Source organism: Lepidochelys kempii, chromosome 8 (assembly GCF_965140265.1).
Source record: "Lepidochelys kempii isolate rLepKem1 chromosome 8, rLepKem1.hap2, whole genome shotgun sequence".
In the NCBI taxonomy this organism is placed as follows: Eukaryota; Metazoa; Chordata; order Testudines; family Cheloniidae; genus Lepidochelys; species Lepidochelys kempii.
In genome coordinates, this window is record NC_133263.1 from 36,211,899 (window position 1) to 36,229,266 (window position 17,368).

At 46.1% G+C, this 17,368-nt stretch overlaps 1 protein-coding gene across 2 annotated transcripts in view; it reads right to left on the minus strand.

The window, feature by feature from the left end:
* NRG2 (neuregulin 2) overlaps window positions 1–17,368 on the minus strand; it is a 317,255-nt gene that overhangs the window by 7,383 nt on the left and 292,504 nt on the right. For both annotated transcript variants that reach the window (XM_073356050.1, XM_073356049.1), the window contains 4 exons: window positions 13,021–13,123; window positions 9,478–9,601; window positions 7,488–7,615; window positions 4,405–4,629 (listed from right to left, as the gene is read on the minus strand). In XM_073356050.1, coding sequence (XP_073212151.1) covers window positions 4,405–4,629; window positions 7,488–7,615; window positions 9,478–9,601; window positions 13,021–13,123 — 580 coding nt within the window. The remainder of the gene's footprint in view (window positions 1–4,404; window positions 4,630–7,487; window positions 7,616–9,477; window positions 9,602–13,020; window positions 13,124–17,368) is intronic.

Genomic DNA, 17,368 nt, shown 5'->3' on the forward strand with positions numbered 1-17,368 from the left:
GTCACAGTGGGAGTGGCTAGAGATAAACAGCAGCGGAGGAGGACAAGAAATGGGAAGCAATGGGTTGGAGGGTTTGGAGGCAGAGTCACAGTCAGGCTTGGGAAGACCAGAGTGGTGGGAAGAAGGAAAGGGTGGAATTAGAGGTTGAAGGGTCAGAGGCAGGGAAGAGTTCTTATGGGCGGTTGGGAAATATTGGCAAGCTGCTGGGCAGAGAGCGGGCAGAGGAGGGTGAGGTGTCAGGAGGGAGCAGGAGGAGGAAAAGAGATGCTATGCTTTGGAAGCACTAGAAAGAACTGACATGGAGGAGCTCAGTGCAGGCCTGGGACATTGCCCAAGGGCACTCAGCAGCCTGGATGCAGTCACAGAAGCAGCAGATGCAGAGGGATGGGATTAAAGGGCAGGCAGAGCAGCAAGAAAGGGAGACACGGGAATCAAGAGAGGAACTGTGAGAAATGAAAGGTTGATGGAATCAACTGAGAGGAGAGAAGTCGGGTGTGTGTGTGTGGAAGGGATGAGGAGGCTGAGAGCAGCAACGAGGTCAGCCTAGAGATCGTGAAAGGAGCGATGGGGCCATAGGGAGGGAGACGTGCTGAAATACAGCAGGTGGGGATCATGGAGAGAGCTCCGAGATGGAGATCAGAGCTTCAGGAAAGAAGCAAGAGGCAATGGAATCGGGTCAGTTACCTCTGTAAAGGTGCAGACTCTTGGGATGAGTGGAGGGGATGGAGGAGAAAGAAAGAAAGAGATCCACACACTGAATCCAGACAAAGCCTTAGAACAATGACTCAGATTCCCTCAGTCCTATAACCATCCCAACACTCTTCTGGATTGGGTTTTCCTCCTCCCTTACCAGAGCTCCTCTACTTCCCTTCCCTTTATTCTTTTCCTAGATACATTTGTAGAAACCATATTTCCACTGACTCCTTCCCTCTCTCACACCATCCACCCACACCCTCTCCTCCTTCCCACTCCAGGAATGTGGTAAATTCTTCCTCACATGGGATCTCTAGATCAAGTTCTATCTTCTCTGCTTCAGCCACTGGTTTCTGGGCTTGAAGCAGGAATGAAATCTCTGACCTGTGCTATACAGAAGCTCAGACTAGATCAGGGATGGCCAACCGGAGCCTGAGAAGGAGACAGAATTTACCAATGTACATTGCCCAAGAGCCACAGTAATATGTCAGCAGCCCCCACATCATCTCCCAACCCCCCCACTCCCAGCGCCTCCCACCCACCGGCAGCCCCACTGATCAGCACCTCCCCCTCCCTCCCCACACCTCCCAATCAGCTGTTTCGTGATGTTCAGGAGGCTCAGGAGGGGGGAAGAGCGAGGGCATGGCAGGCTCAGGGGAGGGCACGGGAAGGGGTGGAGTGCCTAGGGCAGAGCAGGGGGTTGAGCAGGGAGCACCCTCCGGCACATTGGAAAGTTGGCACCTGTAGCTCCAGCCCCGGAGTCGGTGCCTAAACAAAGAGCCACATATTCACTTCTGAAGAGCCGCATGTGGCTCCGGTTGGCCACCCCTGGACTAGATCATCATCATGGTCCCTGCTTTTCTTAGAATCTGTAAATTTATGCATTTCTCTCTCTCTCTTTCGTCTCCCATATTTGATTTCTAGAAGATCCAACCTCACTTCCTGCCCCTGCAAAATTCAATTTTCAAGTCCTTTATAAGCTCTTCTTTTAGTCACTGGCTTGCTTTCTTGTTCTAGACTTCCCTTTGAAATCATACACTTGCATTTATACTTTTTACTCTTGGGTCCCCCCAATGTAGGATGGAATATGTAGGATGTATATTTTAGGTGTTGGGGCATGTGAAAAAATGCCTGCTTGTCTGGCCAGGAAAGAGAACAGCCAGGTCAAAAGCTGAGCCAGCAATCAGATCAGATAAACAATGGGGTCAGCAATCCAATCAGGTAACAACCGAGCTGGCAAACTAATCTTAGTGCTAGGCAGAAAGGTGTTTATACAATATAGAATGAATAATTTTGTAACAGTGTATTTAAGGCGAGCACCGAATATGGGGATCACTTGCGTTTAACCCTGTGCTGTGCCCTGGTTTGATGAACCAATCACTCACTGAAGCAGAAAATAAATGACATACTTCTTCAGCACAGGAGTCTGTCTGTGAACCTGTGCCCCCTGCGTGGTGGGAAGAACCGTTCAACACCCAGCATTGTCCTTCTTATTTCCACCTTTCCCTTGGTACTTCCCTCTGTGGGCCTCTTCCTACTAACTGCCTCGGTTTCCTACCGTTAGATGTGTCACAGTAAAATGCCCTATGATTCCAGCTTCCCATGTTCCCCTTCCTTAGGAGCTGAAGCCCCAAGAGATCCTTTCGCCACTGGCTCTCCTCTGTACTCAGCTCTGGGACTCTGGGACTCTCTGACTCTTAATTGGTTAATACCAAATGCAAGTGACCGTGCCTTTCGCTGTATGCTTCACCTTGCCAAACAAGAGGCACAGTGAATGAGATCTGTGCTGAGAGGCCCCAGCTAGCCACCCTCCCTGGTCTTAAAAGCCAGTGTAGTCTTAGCCCCGTGAGTGTTCCTCCATATTAACCATGCTGCTTTCTGTGGCCACCTGTTGTTACCCAGCACTAATACAGCGCCTCCCTTTGGTGGTCTTTATGAACAGGTTTCACTGCACAACATCAGTGGAGTTTATGTTAAATCTCCATTGATGCCCCCTGGTTTGGCTGCATCAGACATCTTGGTATTTCAAATCATCAGGATGCTAAGCACCAGATCCAGTACCTTTTCTGTCTCCACTATCTCTTGGCTAAGGGCCTGGTCTTTACTTTTACTCTGATTTGATCTGGGCCAGAGACTCGTCGGGCACTATTATTTCCTTTCTCACTCATCGGGACTCAGAGTGTCCATGCTGTCGTTTTCTTCTCTTGCCATCTAGATTTCACTATAAGGTGACTCCCTTGTCCCCTAGCACAGGCATATGCCTGGCTCTCTCCTCCGATGTAGAGCATGGCCTTCAGCATCAATAGGCCAGCTTTCCTGGCTGTCTCCCATTGATTCCACAACACCAGTGGGGCCATCATCCCTGCACGCAGCTTGTCCAGTTCATCTTGTTTGCCTCCAGGCTTGTGGCACTTGCATACGGCACTGCTGTACTCTGCTCCCCTTACCTTACCCCCGCATTGTCTGTGCCTTATCTGCTGCGCTGGACACGGCGTATTTGGTACAGCCTGATCCTGCCCCAAGCCCTGTGAGTCCCCCATGAGCCTTCACCATGTTGTCCATATTCAGGGTGCAATTGGGGCTCTCTGGAGGTGCAGCACACACCGGTGCGGCCCAGGAGAGGAGGCTCTGCCTTATTCCAGGCTGATCTAAGGGTGAGTGTGCAATGGAGGCAGGACCTCCCTGGATGCCCATGGCAGCAGCACTGGCTAGAATCCCCCCAGCTGTACTCCCTCCTGCCTCTGACATGTTCCTCCCAGCCCCAGTGTGCTCCCTGCATGAGGGCTCCATGGCAACCTGATGCAGTGCCTATCCTGGGGGCATTCTCCCATGGCCAGCCCCGTTACACTGCTGCAGCAGCATTTGGGGGACGGGCTGGGGAAAATCGCTTCCTCCTCCCGAAAAGGAAATGAAATTTATCACTTTTCCCAGAAGAGAGCCGATGTAACAAGCCCAGCTAGTAGTGAGCCAGCCAGGGTGAAGGCTTTCAAATCCAGGCAGCCCCCTCTCACCATTAAAAACAACCCAATCCTCCATGAATCCAACCCCTCCTCTCTACTTCATCTTCACTTAGATTAGTTCCCTGCCTGGATCATCAGCTATTTTCCCATCCCTAGGCCACGTACAGTAGGGGCTGATGCATACATGTAGCGCTGCTCTTTACTGGCTGGAATGTGCTGCAGGTTCTTTGTACTAAGCTATGTGCTAAGCAGCTCCTGTAGCTCACAAGATAGGAGCATCTCTTTGGGAGAGGAATTCTAATCCCCGAGCCACAGGTGGTCAGCAAGCTTGGAGTCTTCAGCCATGGACAGAGAGAAGATCTACGCCCCTCCCTGTCCCCAGAAGTCACCCTGACGCTGTCAAACTTTCGCTCTTATTTACACTTACAATGTATAAGAGAGAAAAGCTCTGATGCTTCAGTGCATACCATACAGCAACATGAACTGCTTGGTGGTAGGGAAAAATTTCCACCATGGGCAGTCAATTCCGAGAGGTTTTTTGCATCTGTGTCTGAAGCTTTTGCTACGGGCCATTCTCAAAGACAGGATACCGGTCCAAGCAGAGCACTGCTCTGGTGCAGTATCTTATGTCCAACATGGATCTGGTCTGGATGCCCCTCTCTAGTGTCCTTCACTTCGACCAGTGAACCCTAGTAACCCATAACAGAGTCATCTACCCCAGAGCTGATGGCACAAAGCAGTGAGGGCTGACCTTTCGCTGTGTGGTGAGTCTCGCAGTGAATCCACCGAATCCCTGTATTGCATCGTGGGTCTTCTCGAGTCCTCCACGCAATACGCAGCTCCTCGCCGGGTGCGGGCCTCGACGCAGGCAGGGCTGTTGCATTTACTGGTTCCCACTGAAGACAGCATCATACCAGACTGCGAATCAGAAGTCAGGCTCTCCGTCCGGTCCAAGCTCCATGTGTGGCTTTCCTGCCTGCAGAGCAAACCACAGATCAACAACAGTCAGGGAGAATTTCTGCCATGTCCTGCTACACCACACCTGTTCCTTCAGGCAGTCTGTGGCTTGGAGCCATTCTGAAGGAAGGTTAGAAATCCACACTCTGTATCCACTTTGCTTCTCTCTCTAAAAGCAATGTGTTTACCGGGGGGGCGGGAGCGATTTGCAAAACTTGGCCTTCACTTGTTTTGTCCACAATGAATTTGGGTGCAACTGCTTGTGGGCACACGGGAGGACAAACAAATGCCTGACTGCCTTATGGCAAGTGCAGATCAGGCAATTGGAGTCAATGAAGTTATGCCAGCAGAGAATTAGGTGCTGGAGTTCACAGGGATGCCGGAGCAGAAGAACAGTCCTGATCCAAAGAACTTGTTAATTATGGTTAAACCCAGGCCTACTCTCAGGTGCAACCATCAACTGCATTTACAACTTCAAATGGTGTTCTGGTTAGAAAAGAGGAGGAGTGAAATGGCAGCTTCACATTCAACTCATCTGCTCTGGGTGTGTCTTCAAGAACATTTGCTCATGGCAGTTTACTCAGAAAGACAGAGTTTTAGAGATCAAGCACCAATTCATGACAGTATTTTGGTGCCTTGTAGGATTTAAAATTCCTAAGTGAGTTGGGCACCTAATTCCCACTGACTTTTGATGGGAGTTAGGCACTTTGTAAATCCCAATAGGTATCTGCCCGTCAGAAGGCCTAACCATTGTGAAATGAGTGAAAAACATGTAATGAGACCATGTAAATCGGAGTTTTGCATGCACATATACTTTTGTACACACAACTCAGGATTGCACATGTCTATTGTGTAATTTGTGAGTGCAACTCATGAATGCACAATAGCTGAAAAATATTAGGTCTAAATCACCAAGCTTTGAGGACTGAATAATAGAATAGCCACACTGCTAGAGTAACTTATGTAAGAGAATGTTTTCTAAAAAAGTCAACATTTTGCCTTCTGGTCCTTTTTCTCCAAACACTTGGAATGCAAAGGATTCATCAACATCTACCAAACACTAAAGTTACACTGGTGGACAACTGGTGTAAGTGAGATCAGAATCAGACCTGACATCTTTTGCCTTGCAGATGAACACATCTGGTCTGGTGCAACTGACCAATGGGACATAAATATGGACCTCAGAGTGTCATCTTACAATCATGTTTTAATGTTGATTGCACCTTCAAAGAACCGACTTCAGTTACTGGCATAAGCACAGTATTCACTGGAACCATCAAAGGGGAAGAAACAGAGGATTCACAAAGAGAAAGTGTCCATCTACTCTTAGCCCTGCTCCAGGGCATTTGAAGATGCAATCCAGGGTTTTCCTGGACACTATAAAAATGGAAAAGATTAATTTATAATTGGAAATGCCCTTCAAAAAGGTAAAAGGCTCTGGTTCATGGATGCGCTGTTTCTTCCACCTTGACCCTGTCCTGTTAACAAGAACTATTGCTATTTCACTGATGACCTAACATCGCACAAGATATTGAGACCCAGATTTTCAAGCCAGCCGCAGAATGACCTCCATATCTGTAGGTGCAAAGTGCAAAGACAAGCATCTGCACCAACATTCTTTCACCTGTAACAAGTTGCATGAACAAGTTTTTATTGATGCAAAATTGCACCTGCTAAATCGGACCCCAATTTTGAAAGTTTAGACCTAAATGTTTAACAATATTTATAGCCCTCTCTTCTTATACAGGTATGTATAGGAGAATATTTCTAAACACAAGTGAAATATGCATTAGTATATATAAAATATGCAGGCAACTGCCTGTGCAAAATACACATCTGTGTGTGCTTCATGGATTAATGTATGTGTAGATACACTTAACTGATCTGTGTACAACTTCCTGTTTGTGTAGATTGTGAAGATACAACATAGTTTTCCATGTTCAAAGTTTAGCTCTAAATGCTTCACAGCAGTCATCTTCAGGAGCAACTATCCATGCACAGACATACAAAGCACATTTGCCACGACAGGGTCACCAGACGGCCATAGTTCATAGTTTTGAGATCACAGGTCAGAATTCTGACATTTAAAAATGGAAACTACAAGAGAGAGCCCCAAACCAAACTCCAGAATCCAAACACTCTTGACATTGCAGAGCTCCTCAGATCTGAATCTGGATCCAGATCTGTATTTTGTAAATGCCCCCTGAATACCTCTGAAATTTGGATTCTTCAAAACTTGGATCTGAATCCAAATTTTGCAGCTCTAGTACTACATAAAGTATTTAGAAAGAGGATAGCAGTATGCAAATGAGATAAAGGGTAAAGTTTTCAAAAGCGTCTTAAGAGCCTAAGTCCCATCTTCAAAAGTGACTTATGAACTTAAGGGCCAGACTTTTACAGGTATTTAGGTGCATAATGATGCAGATAGGAGAGCACCTAATCTGCACTTTAGAAAAGCTCATTTTGCACCTTTAGGCACCTAAATACCTTCAAAAATCTGGCCCTACATCCTTTTTGTAAATGGAACTTAGGAGCTTCTGAAAATTTTTTCCTTTTACCCAAAGTCTAGTGTATGCTGATTATCTGAGTTATATATGTTCCAAACCCCACAGCTAAAAAGAATTTTCTCCAAAACTATCACAAAATCAAACTCCATGTAGAATAATCTTCAGTGTTTTTCTCTCGTGCATCTATTTTCTCTGTGTCACTTGAAGTGACAGAATATTGCAAACACTCATGAGCAGTGAACAAGCAGGTGAAAAGAAAAACATTTGGTATTTGCTCTGATTTAAGAAATGGTTTTCTTGCTACACTCTTGAGATATTCTTGCAGGAATAGGATGGATGTGTGTGTGGGGATGGGGGACGGCACACTCACCTCTGGCTTGAAGTTGGAGTGGCTGTGGAGCAATGGTGAGATGGGGAGCAGGAATGACTTCCTGAAAACGTCGTCTCTGTTTCCCTCCGTATCACATGGTCAGTGGCAGAAACGTTTTTAGAAATATACTGTAATAAAGAGAGTCCCAAACATCAGGCAACTGCTCATTGATTGACTCGGGGTGGGGAGGGGTTTCGCCTTCCTCTGCAGCCTGGGGCATGGGTCACTTGCAAGTTTAAACTAGTGAAGATGGTGGATTCTCGGTAACTTGATTTGCGGACTTCAGTAACTCAGCCCAAGGTTAGAGGTCTATCACAGGAGTGGATGGGCAAGGTTCTGGGGTCTGATATGCAGGTGGTCAGACTAGATTTTCATGATCAGTGGTTCTCAACCAGAGATCTGGGGCCCTCTGGGAGCCTGGGAGCAGGTTTCAGGGGATCCGCCAGGCAGGTCCAGCATTAGACTTGCTCGGACCCGCGGCAGAAAGCCAAAGCCCCACTGCATGGGGCTGAAGTCCAGGGCCCTGAGCCCTGCCACCTGTGGTTGAAGCAGAAGCCTGAGCAACTTAGCTTTGAGGGCCCCCTGTGGCGTGGGGTCCCAAGCAATTGCCCTGCTTGCTGCCCCCTAACACCGGCCCTGGCTTTTATATGCAGAAAACCAGTCGTTGTGGCACAGGCGGGCTGTGGAGTTTTTATAGCATGTTAGGGGGGGCCTCAGAAAGAAAAAGGTTGAGGACCCCGATCATGATGGTCCCTTGTGGCCTTAATGCTTATGAGTCTATATATCAAACCACGTAACAAGTACATGATCACATGGCATCTGTGTCCAGTTTAAAGAGCTGAGAAGAACAGCAGCGGCCCAGAAGGTTAAAAAGTAGTGGCTGTTCTGTGGCGCTGTTCTGGGTTCTTCAATATGTCAAGGAGAGGCTGCAACACGGGAACTCTGAAAGGGTGTTGATGAATGTTGAGGGCCTTGGAGACATGGTGCTTAGTCTGTATATGTATACCAGTACGGTCCCTGACCTGGCAATGGTCAACCTCAGCTCTTGCATGGGTTATTCCTACTCACAGCATCAACAGATGTTGCAAGGTTTTGTGTGGGGCCGCAGCCTGGGAAGGCACTATTGCTGCTTTTTTCAGATTCTCTTTCTGTCCGTATTCATGCCTGTCTGTCTGCCTAGCTCCCGACTCCTCTGTCTGTGCTTGGCACTTGTGCAACTGACAAGGGACCCGTTATACCTATCTCCAGGAGCCAGCAAGAACTGGTCCACTATGTATTATACACGGGACGACATATAAATTATCACATACATTGCAAAGCTGAGCACTCAAAAGTTAGGAAATGCTGGAGCGCTGGCACAGGAAAGAATCCCGTCCTGAGTCTTTACTCATCATGAATCTGGTTGCCTCCCACTTTCATTTTTTTCCAAATGCCCCAAATCAACATAATCACATTCATAGTCCCACTGAATTTAAGGGAACTTACCCACACACATTAAACTGAGCATGTGCTTAAGTGCTTTGCTGGATCAGAGCCTATGGTCTTAAATTGTGCCCATCAGTGTGGTGTCTGAGCACCCCAATGGGACTTACTACCTTGAGCAAAGTGCTACTGATTTGAAGCAACAGTGGCAGAACAAGGCCCTACCTAAAGTGCCATGCACACCAATGGCTCTTCAAGATAACAGCCTCACCCTCACCAGCCGCGTAGTCCATGGTATTTGTAGTGGTCCAGAATGTTGCATTTTGGGATATTGTCAATGAACAGAAAATACCAGGAGCATTTCACAGAGTGGCAGAGAATTAAATATGATTAGTTCATACATTTCTGTCCTAAACCCAGCCCAAGTGGTTTTCCATTTTTAAAAAACAAATTTCCATTCAATTTCAGCTTTTAACATCAAATTCTTAATGTTACATCTAAACAAAATCACTGGCTGAAAAAAGGCATTCAATACACTTCTGCACTGCCTTATACCAAAGCCACTTACATCAGCCATCTGAATTTCCTCCGGATCCAGTTGGGGGTGACTGGGGCCGTTGGCAAGGCTCCGGTTCGGATGGGTGGGACACATATTTTGCCGTAAATGGTTATGCATTTGTTTTCGTTGTTTTCTAAAAATGCACAAAGGAGAAATGGATTCATAGGGTTTACTTAGAATTCTAATATCTCCTTGGACTCTTCACACCCAAAGCCCTGTAGGGGTGTCAGACAATAAGGAGGACAAGGCCATGCTTCGAATTCATGTCTCAGAGACACTTTCAGCATGCTGTAGCTCAGGGCAATGGAAAATCATGAGCACAAGACAACGTTCCACAACGTTAGGATCTTTCTGCAACGTTTGAGGTTTTCTGAAGCACGTAAGCAGCGATGGGCCCAAACCAAAATGGCAGTTCTGAAGTCAGGTGGTATTTGGTAAAGTTTGGATCAAACTTTGCAGCTTGGTCCCAATTACAGATCTAAGCGCTGTCTGTGCTGCGCAGCTCCTCTAGCAGAAGCAATAGTGGAAACACTGTACTACATATACAGTACTATAGCTACCGGCACTGAAAGCCACTGAAGTTTGAATCCATCATATCATCTAGGCTTACTAGATGACATGCTGGCAAAAATGCACGTGGTCTGCCTTTGCTGATGCTCCTCCCATTGCTCCCACTAATGGAGGGCAATGTTGTCAGTGAAGACAAGGCCAATGTGAAAAGCCCATGCTTAGATATGGACTGAGCGCTGTCTCTCCAGGTGAGCAGGCTGCATCTATGCTGGCAAAAACAGGACCTGGAATTCACTCTGGGTGCCTTCTGATGCAGTTCCACCAATGGCAGCACGGTAGAAACTGAGATGAAGACAGGGCGGCTCAGGAACTTACTGTCTCCTGTCTACGCTCCATCTCTCACCCCTGGAGCTCCAGTGCTGGTGATCGATGGGTTCTATTTTTGCCCGTGTAGACAAGGTCTAGAAGAACAAGCGTTGCGGAAGTGTCTGATGAGTCAGCACGGTGAAGTGCAGCCCGGTGGCTGCTCCACAGCAAGGCGATACTGGATGTACAGTGACCAGGTGCTGGTCTACAGAAGGCAGCTGTCTGCTTGCCTGGATTAACCCCTGAAGCATGGTTTTGGAACAGAGCCTCCACCTTCTAGCATCCATTTAGCAGAAACTAATGGAGGAAATACTGTGGGATAAACTAGTATAAAAGCAAAATACTCAATCCCCTGCCCCCATTTCTTCCTCCGGCCCCCAGAGTGAAATTGGTTGGCGCTGTGCTCTGTACTGAAAAGCATTTCAAGCAGGTAGCCACAATGCTGCTGTGAACCCAGATGTGTGGAAAAGAATGTTCTGACAAGCTGTCACCCCTGGCATGAGATTGCTGGGGAGAGACCTGCACTTTGCTCCTGGAGATTCAGCAGATGGATACCTTTGCCTTATTCTCTCAGGTCCAGATCCTCAAAGGTATTTAGGCTCCTAACTTCCACTAAAATCAGATTAGGAGCCAAAACTCCTTACAGACTTGGGCAGGGATAGACTCTGTCCATAGCTTAGCGTGGGGTTCTCTTTGTGCTGCCTGAGTCGCAGAAGCTTGTCTCCACTGCATATCCTGGGCCAACACCACAGCTGGGAGAAACATGGTCAAAATTCTAAGTGTAACACCCCTGAGCTAACTTCTGAAGCCTTTACAGAGGGCCAGAGCCACATATGCCTTTAAGGCACGGCCCACAGGAAGGCATGGTATGGGGATGCACCAACGCAGGAAGATCATCAGGATGTATGTCTGGGCACAGCTGATTCCCCCACTGCCCAGGCCCGGCTAACCCAGTCGGTGCAACAGATCAGCAGGGACATGTTCCCATTTCCCTCTCACCCATGCACATTCATGGGGGTAGGAGTTTTTCCACAGTGGAGATGCCGTGAAAACTGACTTACGACTTCAGGGTTTGTTCCATTATTTCTACCTGGGCAAATGAGAGACGTGTGTTTGAAACCTTCAGTAATCAAGTGAATATCTGTATTAATAATAAGATTGTTTTGTCCTTTTGGCTGAGACTCTCAAACTGATTAAGCCTCACACACCTCCTGCATGGCAGAGAGGTATTATTGTCCCCATTTTCAGACGGCAAAAAACTAAGGTACGGAGAAGTTACATGAGTTCCTTATGGCGACCTCACAGCAAATCAGAGTCGAAGTGATAACTCTCAGCCTTCAAGCCTACCACTATGCAATACAAGCCAATGTGTGACAAATGGTCGCAATGTGGAACATCTGGGTTTTGTTGCACGTCACACCATAACAGACAGGTTATAATGGTGAAACCCTTTTTTAAAGATGTTTCCTCCCTCTGTGAATTAAATAAACTAGTAGTTTTTAAAAAGAAAATTCACAGTTTTGTAGATTCCAGAATGGACCATGGTGGTCATCTTAGTCCAACTGTCTGCATAACACAGGCCAGAGAACTTCCCCAAAATAATTCCTAGAGCAGATCTTTTATAAAAATATCCATTCTGGATTTAAAAATTGACAATGATGGAGAATACTCCATGACCCTTGGTCAATTGTTCCAATGGTTGATTACCCTCACTGGTAACATTTTACACCTCACTTCCAGTCTGAATTTGTCTAGGTTCAGCTTCCAGCCTATAGCTTCAACTTTCAGCTGCATGCAACCAAGAGAACTCACTATGTGGGCTGTCAATGAGGTCTGATCCCAGGACCCTCAGACCTCTACACCTGAGCTAAAGGAGTGACTGTTATATTCTGTGAGGAGCAGCAACTGAAGGGGGACCGAGGTGAACACACACTTTTTAACAGGTTGTACAGCCATTTTCTAGACAGCAGCAGAATGCTGGGAATCAGGAATGCTGGGTTCTGTTGCTGGCTCTGGGAGAGAAGTATGGCTAGTGGTTAGAGCGATGGTTGGTTAGAGAAGGCCAGCCAGGCACATAGATCTGGCATATTAATTAGGCAAGGGAATGTGGTTTTGAATGAGACTTGGGTTTGCATATTAGAGACCTGTGTTCTAGTCCCAGTTTTGCCTGCAATGACCTCATGCAATCTCTCAGTTAACTTATTTGTAAAATGAAGGGAATTATATTTGATTGTCTTCTAGGAAAGCTTATGAAGCCTTGCTCAACAGTAATTGTTATGAAATTCACTGAAATATAACCAATCATCAGCGGAGATGAGACCAGAAGTCACGGTCACCTAGGTTCCAGCATAATGGATTTTTCCCAATGCTACAGGGAGTCTTCTTCTCTCATCCACAGGACATTGCCTGACTTAGCAAAATGGGGTTGATTCAGCTGAAATGCAGAATTTCTGCACAATCTGGTACACCTATGAGCTCTACCCAGCGTCAGGCATAGAGAGAGTTTTGATTTCCACTCCCCTGCCCTATTAGACCTTGCATTTTCTCTGGTGTAAGTGAGAAGCACAGTACAGCATCTCCTTTGAGTATTATCTTAGTCAATAAGTGCCATAGCTAGAAGCGTGAACCCAAAGCTTGAATATTGCTGTTAGATTTGACTTGTTTGCCGGTACTCACTTGGTTTTACAGTAAGCGACCACACATACTATTCCAACCACAAGCAATGCAACGCAGATCCCAGTGATGGTTAAAACTCTCTTCTGATAGAGCTCTTCAGCTTCTGCAAAGGTTAGAAAAATATACTAATTAAAAATGTACTCCAGTGAAAATAATGTGTTCTGAACACACAAATAGCAGCAGAATCCAACCGATGTAGACTAGTCATCAGCAGATCTCAAAGTGTTCCGTGGTCCAGTTCTGATAAGCACCCAAAGGCTTGGATGATTATCCCAAACCTCCCCAAACACATTGAAATCTCCTACCATTCTCTCCTCCTCTTCTCTTGGTTTCCTCCTTCTGCTCAGTAATGCCTCCCTTGTGCACCCCAGCAAACTTATCATTGTCCCCTCTCCTCCCCATAACAGCTCTGTGACCTCTAGTCATGATCTCTAATAGCCTCACAACTCTTCTCTTTCCTTTCCAGCAGATTCCCCAGGTGCCTTGGTAATCCAATAAACAGGACCCTGACCATACCCACTGAGACAATCAGGGTCCAGACACTCCAAGGGGAGAACGGAGGGTCTGAACCCCAAAGAATAAGCAGCTGAACCAACTGGTTGTATACAATGTTATTGTGTATACAAATATGCCAAGTCAGGTCTTTTATGAAAGCTTGTAATGTTCTAACTTGATGGTCCTTAGGAGATACATAGACAGAATGGGATTAGAAATGTATGTAATTATGTATCTAGAAATTGTAGTTCTGGTCATGAGCATACTAGTCAAGCACAGAACAGGGACGGCTCCTCCTAAACCAGTTGTTTACACAGAACTTACTTCAAGTACCCATCCATTGTACAGCCAGGAAGAGACAATGGTGGATCATTAGCATGGAGGGAAAACACTGAAACAACTTAAAATTAAAAAAAACACCAAACCCCAGTCTTGGAAAACTGCTAAGTCTACACTTAAACCACTACAGTGGGACAGCTGTACTGCTTCAGTGTAACTACCCCCTGCAATGACGAGGGTGACCAGATGTCCCAATTTTATAGGGACATTCCCGATATTTGGGGGTTTGTCTTATATAGGTGCCTATTACCTCCCACCTGCATCCTGATTTTTCACACTTGCTATCTGGTCACCCTAGCAATAATGGGAGGGGTTCTCTGGTCACTGTAGCTAACCCACCTTCCCAAGGTGTGGTAACTAGGTCAGTGGAAGAATTCTTGCATTGACCTACCGCTGTCTACACTGGGGGCTAGGTCAGCTTAACTACGTAGCTTGGGGTGTGGATTTTTCACACCTCTGAGCTACATAGCTGGGTCCACTTAATTTTTTAATGTAGACCCTGCCTAGGAGAGAAGGAATTTCTCCTCCATGAATCACCACAGTCTGAGAGAAAGACAAAAAAACTGCAAACCCTTAAAAGAGAGGGCTTTTGAAGTGAAGGACACCCAAAAACTCAGGACCAGCATCGAAGTGAAGTGCACGTCTTGGACAGAGAGCATGCTTGGAAACTGTTCAGTGGCAATAGGTAACTTGTATTAGAAAAGGGAATTTAGCTATTACAGACATGTAGAGCCTGAGATTGAATTTGGTGGGACTTGGGACCGGAAGGGGATGTTGAGGTCACCTTTATGCTTGTAGGCTGGCTGCTGGGAGATTCTCCACACAGATTCAAATCCTGCCAGCTATGCCACTGCAATGTTTTGGGCACCACCCAGACCAGTAAGGAGTTCTGTCACCACCTGCCCTGTAACCTGGGGGGCCTAACACTAGGCTGCCATGGCTCAGAGCTCTGACACCAGTAGCCAGCCTATGAGCGTAAGTTTTCACCCTGGCTTCCACCGACCTAGTAACCCCTGGCAGGGTGACCTCAACAGCCCTTCCAGTGCCAAGTTCCCCCAAATCTGTGTCCCCCAAGTTCTTAACTACCCAACACTTGGATTTTCCACCTCTAGTTCGTCACCCCCAATGGAGTGAAACCAGCCCCCAGCTTTCAGTTCACTTTGCCACACACACTCCACACACAACAGAGACCTGGTGGGGATAAAAATATTACAGAATACTGCCAGAACATTACAGGCTTTCATAAAAGACCTGACACAATATATTTTTATACACAGTAACATCAGATACAACCAGTTGATTCAATTGCTTATTCTTTGGGGTTCAGAACCTCTGTCCTCTCTTTGGGGTGTCTGGACTCCGATTGTCACACCCATTCTCACACATATATACACTGATCCTTTGATGGCCCCATCACAAGTCCAGCATATCTCTACTCTCCCTGCTGGACTGAGGACTACTTTTTTTTCTTGCAACAACTGCATGCTCTGGGCCCTAGAGTTATTCCAGAAACCACAACGTCTGATACACAAAAGCATACAGGTGCTGAAAGGAAAAACTTTCAAATAATCAAAGGTTGGGTGGGCATGGAGGAGAGGTGGTTGGAAGACAGGGAGGGGACAGAGTATTGAAAATCCAGAAACCTATAACAGCAATGGATTTTTTAAAAGAAATGCTGGGAAGTAATCTAATTAATTTTTCAACCCAGACAGTAACACAGATGTGAATCCTCTTGGCAATTGTGTTCCAGGAATGAGTTGTATCATGGGACACTGCACGGTCTCAACCACACTGTACAATTCACATACACTTGTGAAATTAAACTGAACTTCACCAGTGATCTGTTGTTTCTATTAAGATATGGCTGTAACAAGCAGGAGAGATACATAGTTATTTGTAATGGAAGACTTTTCAGCGCCAATGAAATCAGTCACTTGCAACAGATTAACAGTACACTTTTAGAGAGAAGTAATTTATCCAAACTGATCAGGTCCGTAAAACTGTTCAGAATGGAGTCAGGGGAAAAGCTAAGATTCAGACTGCCTCACATCAGTTCAACCCAAATATCCTCAACCAATCACATGGCTAGGGGCATTTATTCTTCTTGTATGAATACAGTAGGCCAAGGTCTGCCCTCAGTTACTTGGGTGCAGATCCACTGAAATCAATGGAGTAACTGGATTTCTAACTGGATAACTGAGAGAAGAATTTGGTCCATTATATCATCTTGTGAACCCGATGGGAGAAAGAACCAAAAAAAGACTTGTACCATGAATAAGTCAATATGTCCCAGTAGCATGTATTATTTATACAGCATTCTGGGTTGTTGGGGTTTGTCCCTTAATTAGCATTCTCTAGAAAATTTCTCATAGAAATTAGGCAAGAAAAACCCTGCTGAAGTTGCTAGGGTGGAATGTTCCACCAGGAGACACTAAGTGTCCTCACTACACTATACCTGGTATTCCCCAGCAACTGCAAAGGTATAGGAGGTAAAACCAGAAGGAAAGTAAGAATGGCATCAGGTGCTAGGAATGCTAGAGTCATGCCTTGGTATTAGGATAAAAAGTATTTTATAAAAAGCAAAGAGAAAATAATTTGGGATTTGAGCCTGTCTTAGCCCACCACTTTTGGAAGTATCTAATATAGAAAAAATGATTCTCTTTCTGAGGGTCTAAATAGGAGAAAAACAGCAGTAGTTACTTGAGAAGCCAGAGAGCGTCAAAATCCACCTGGTTTTGTTTCTTTTTATCAACGTGCAAAAATAAATCAGAAATTTTTCATTTTGCACACTGTGAACATTTGTTCTAAAGCAGTGATCCAAAAAGGGGCAGGGGGAATCTCCAGTCACTCCGCTCTGCACTGTGAACCTCTATGACGCAGGCTGCACATGTCCTGCATGTCAAACTTCCGCTGAACTGCACACGGGTTCTGGGGAGGGAATGAATGCAGCACACACAGATATTCACACTGCAGGCAAGAGAGGAGACTTTTAGCATAGTCATTATTACAGATGACAGGAATAGAGAATTTCTTACCTATTCTGTCCTTTCTGCATCCTAGTGCCACCACTACAGGCATCTTCCTTCAACATTCATTAGAGACGATGACATCAAGAATCTCCCAAGCTTTGGTGCCTCCATGTGCTTTCCTTGGCCGATACTGGGTTAGGGTAGCATGTCCTCTGAGAAGCAGTTAATCAAGTTCCTCCTCAACTGGGATAAAATTTACCCCTTTGCAGAAGGCCAGCCCAAACCTTCTGCACTAGCTCTAAGGGGTTAAGGTGGGACCTAAATGGTGCTGAGGTCCTGTGCTGACTCTGCACAGAGGTGATTTTTTTTCAGTTGTGATGCAGACTCATACAGACGATTTGTTGTTGGAGCATGCGGTCTGATCTGATGTTCTCTGGCCTCCCCATTACGTCAAATCATCATATGTCCTCTTTTGGGAAGAACTCACATTTGGAGTTTTTTGGGTTGTTTAGCTCAGCTTTTTTGCTTTCCCCTTCCCTGTATTT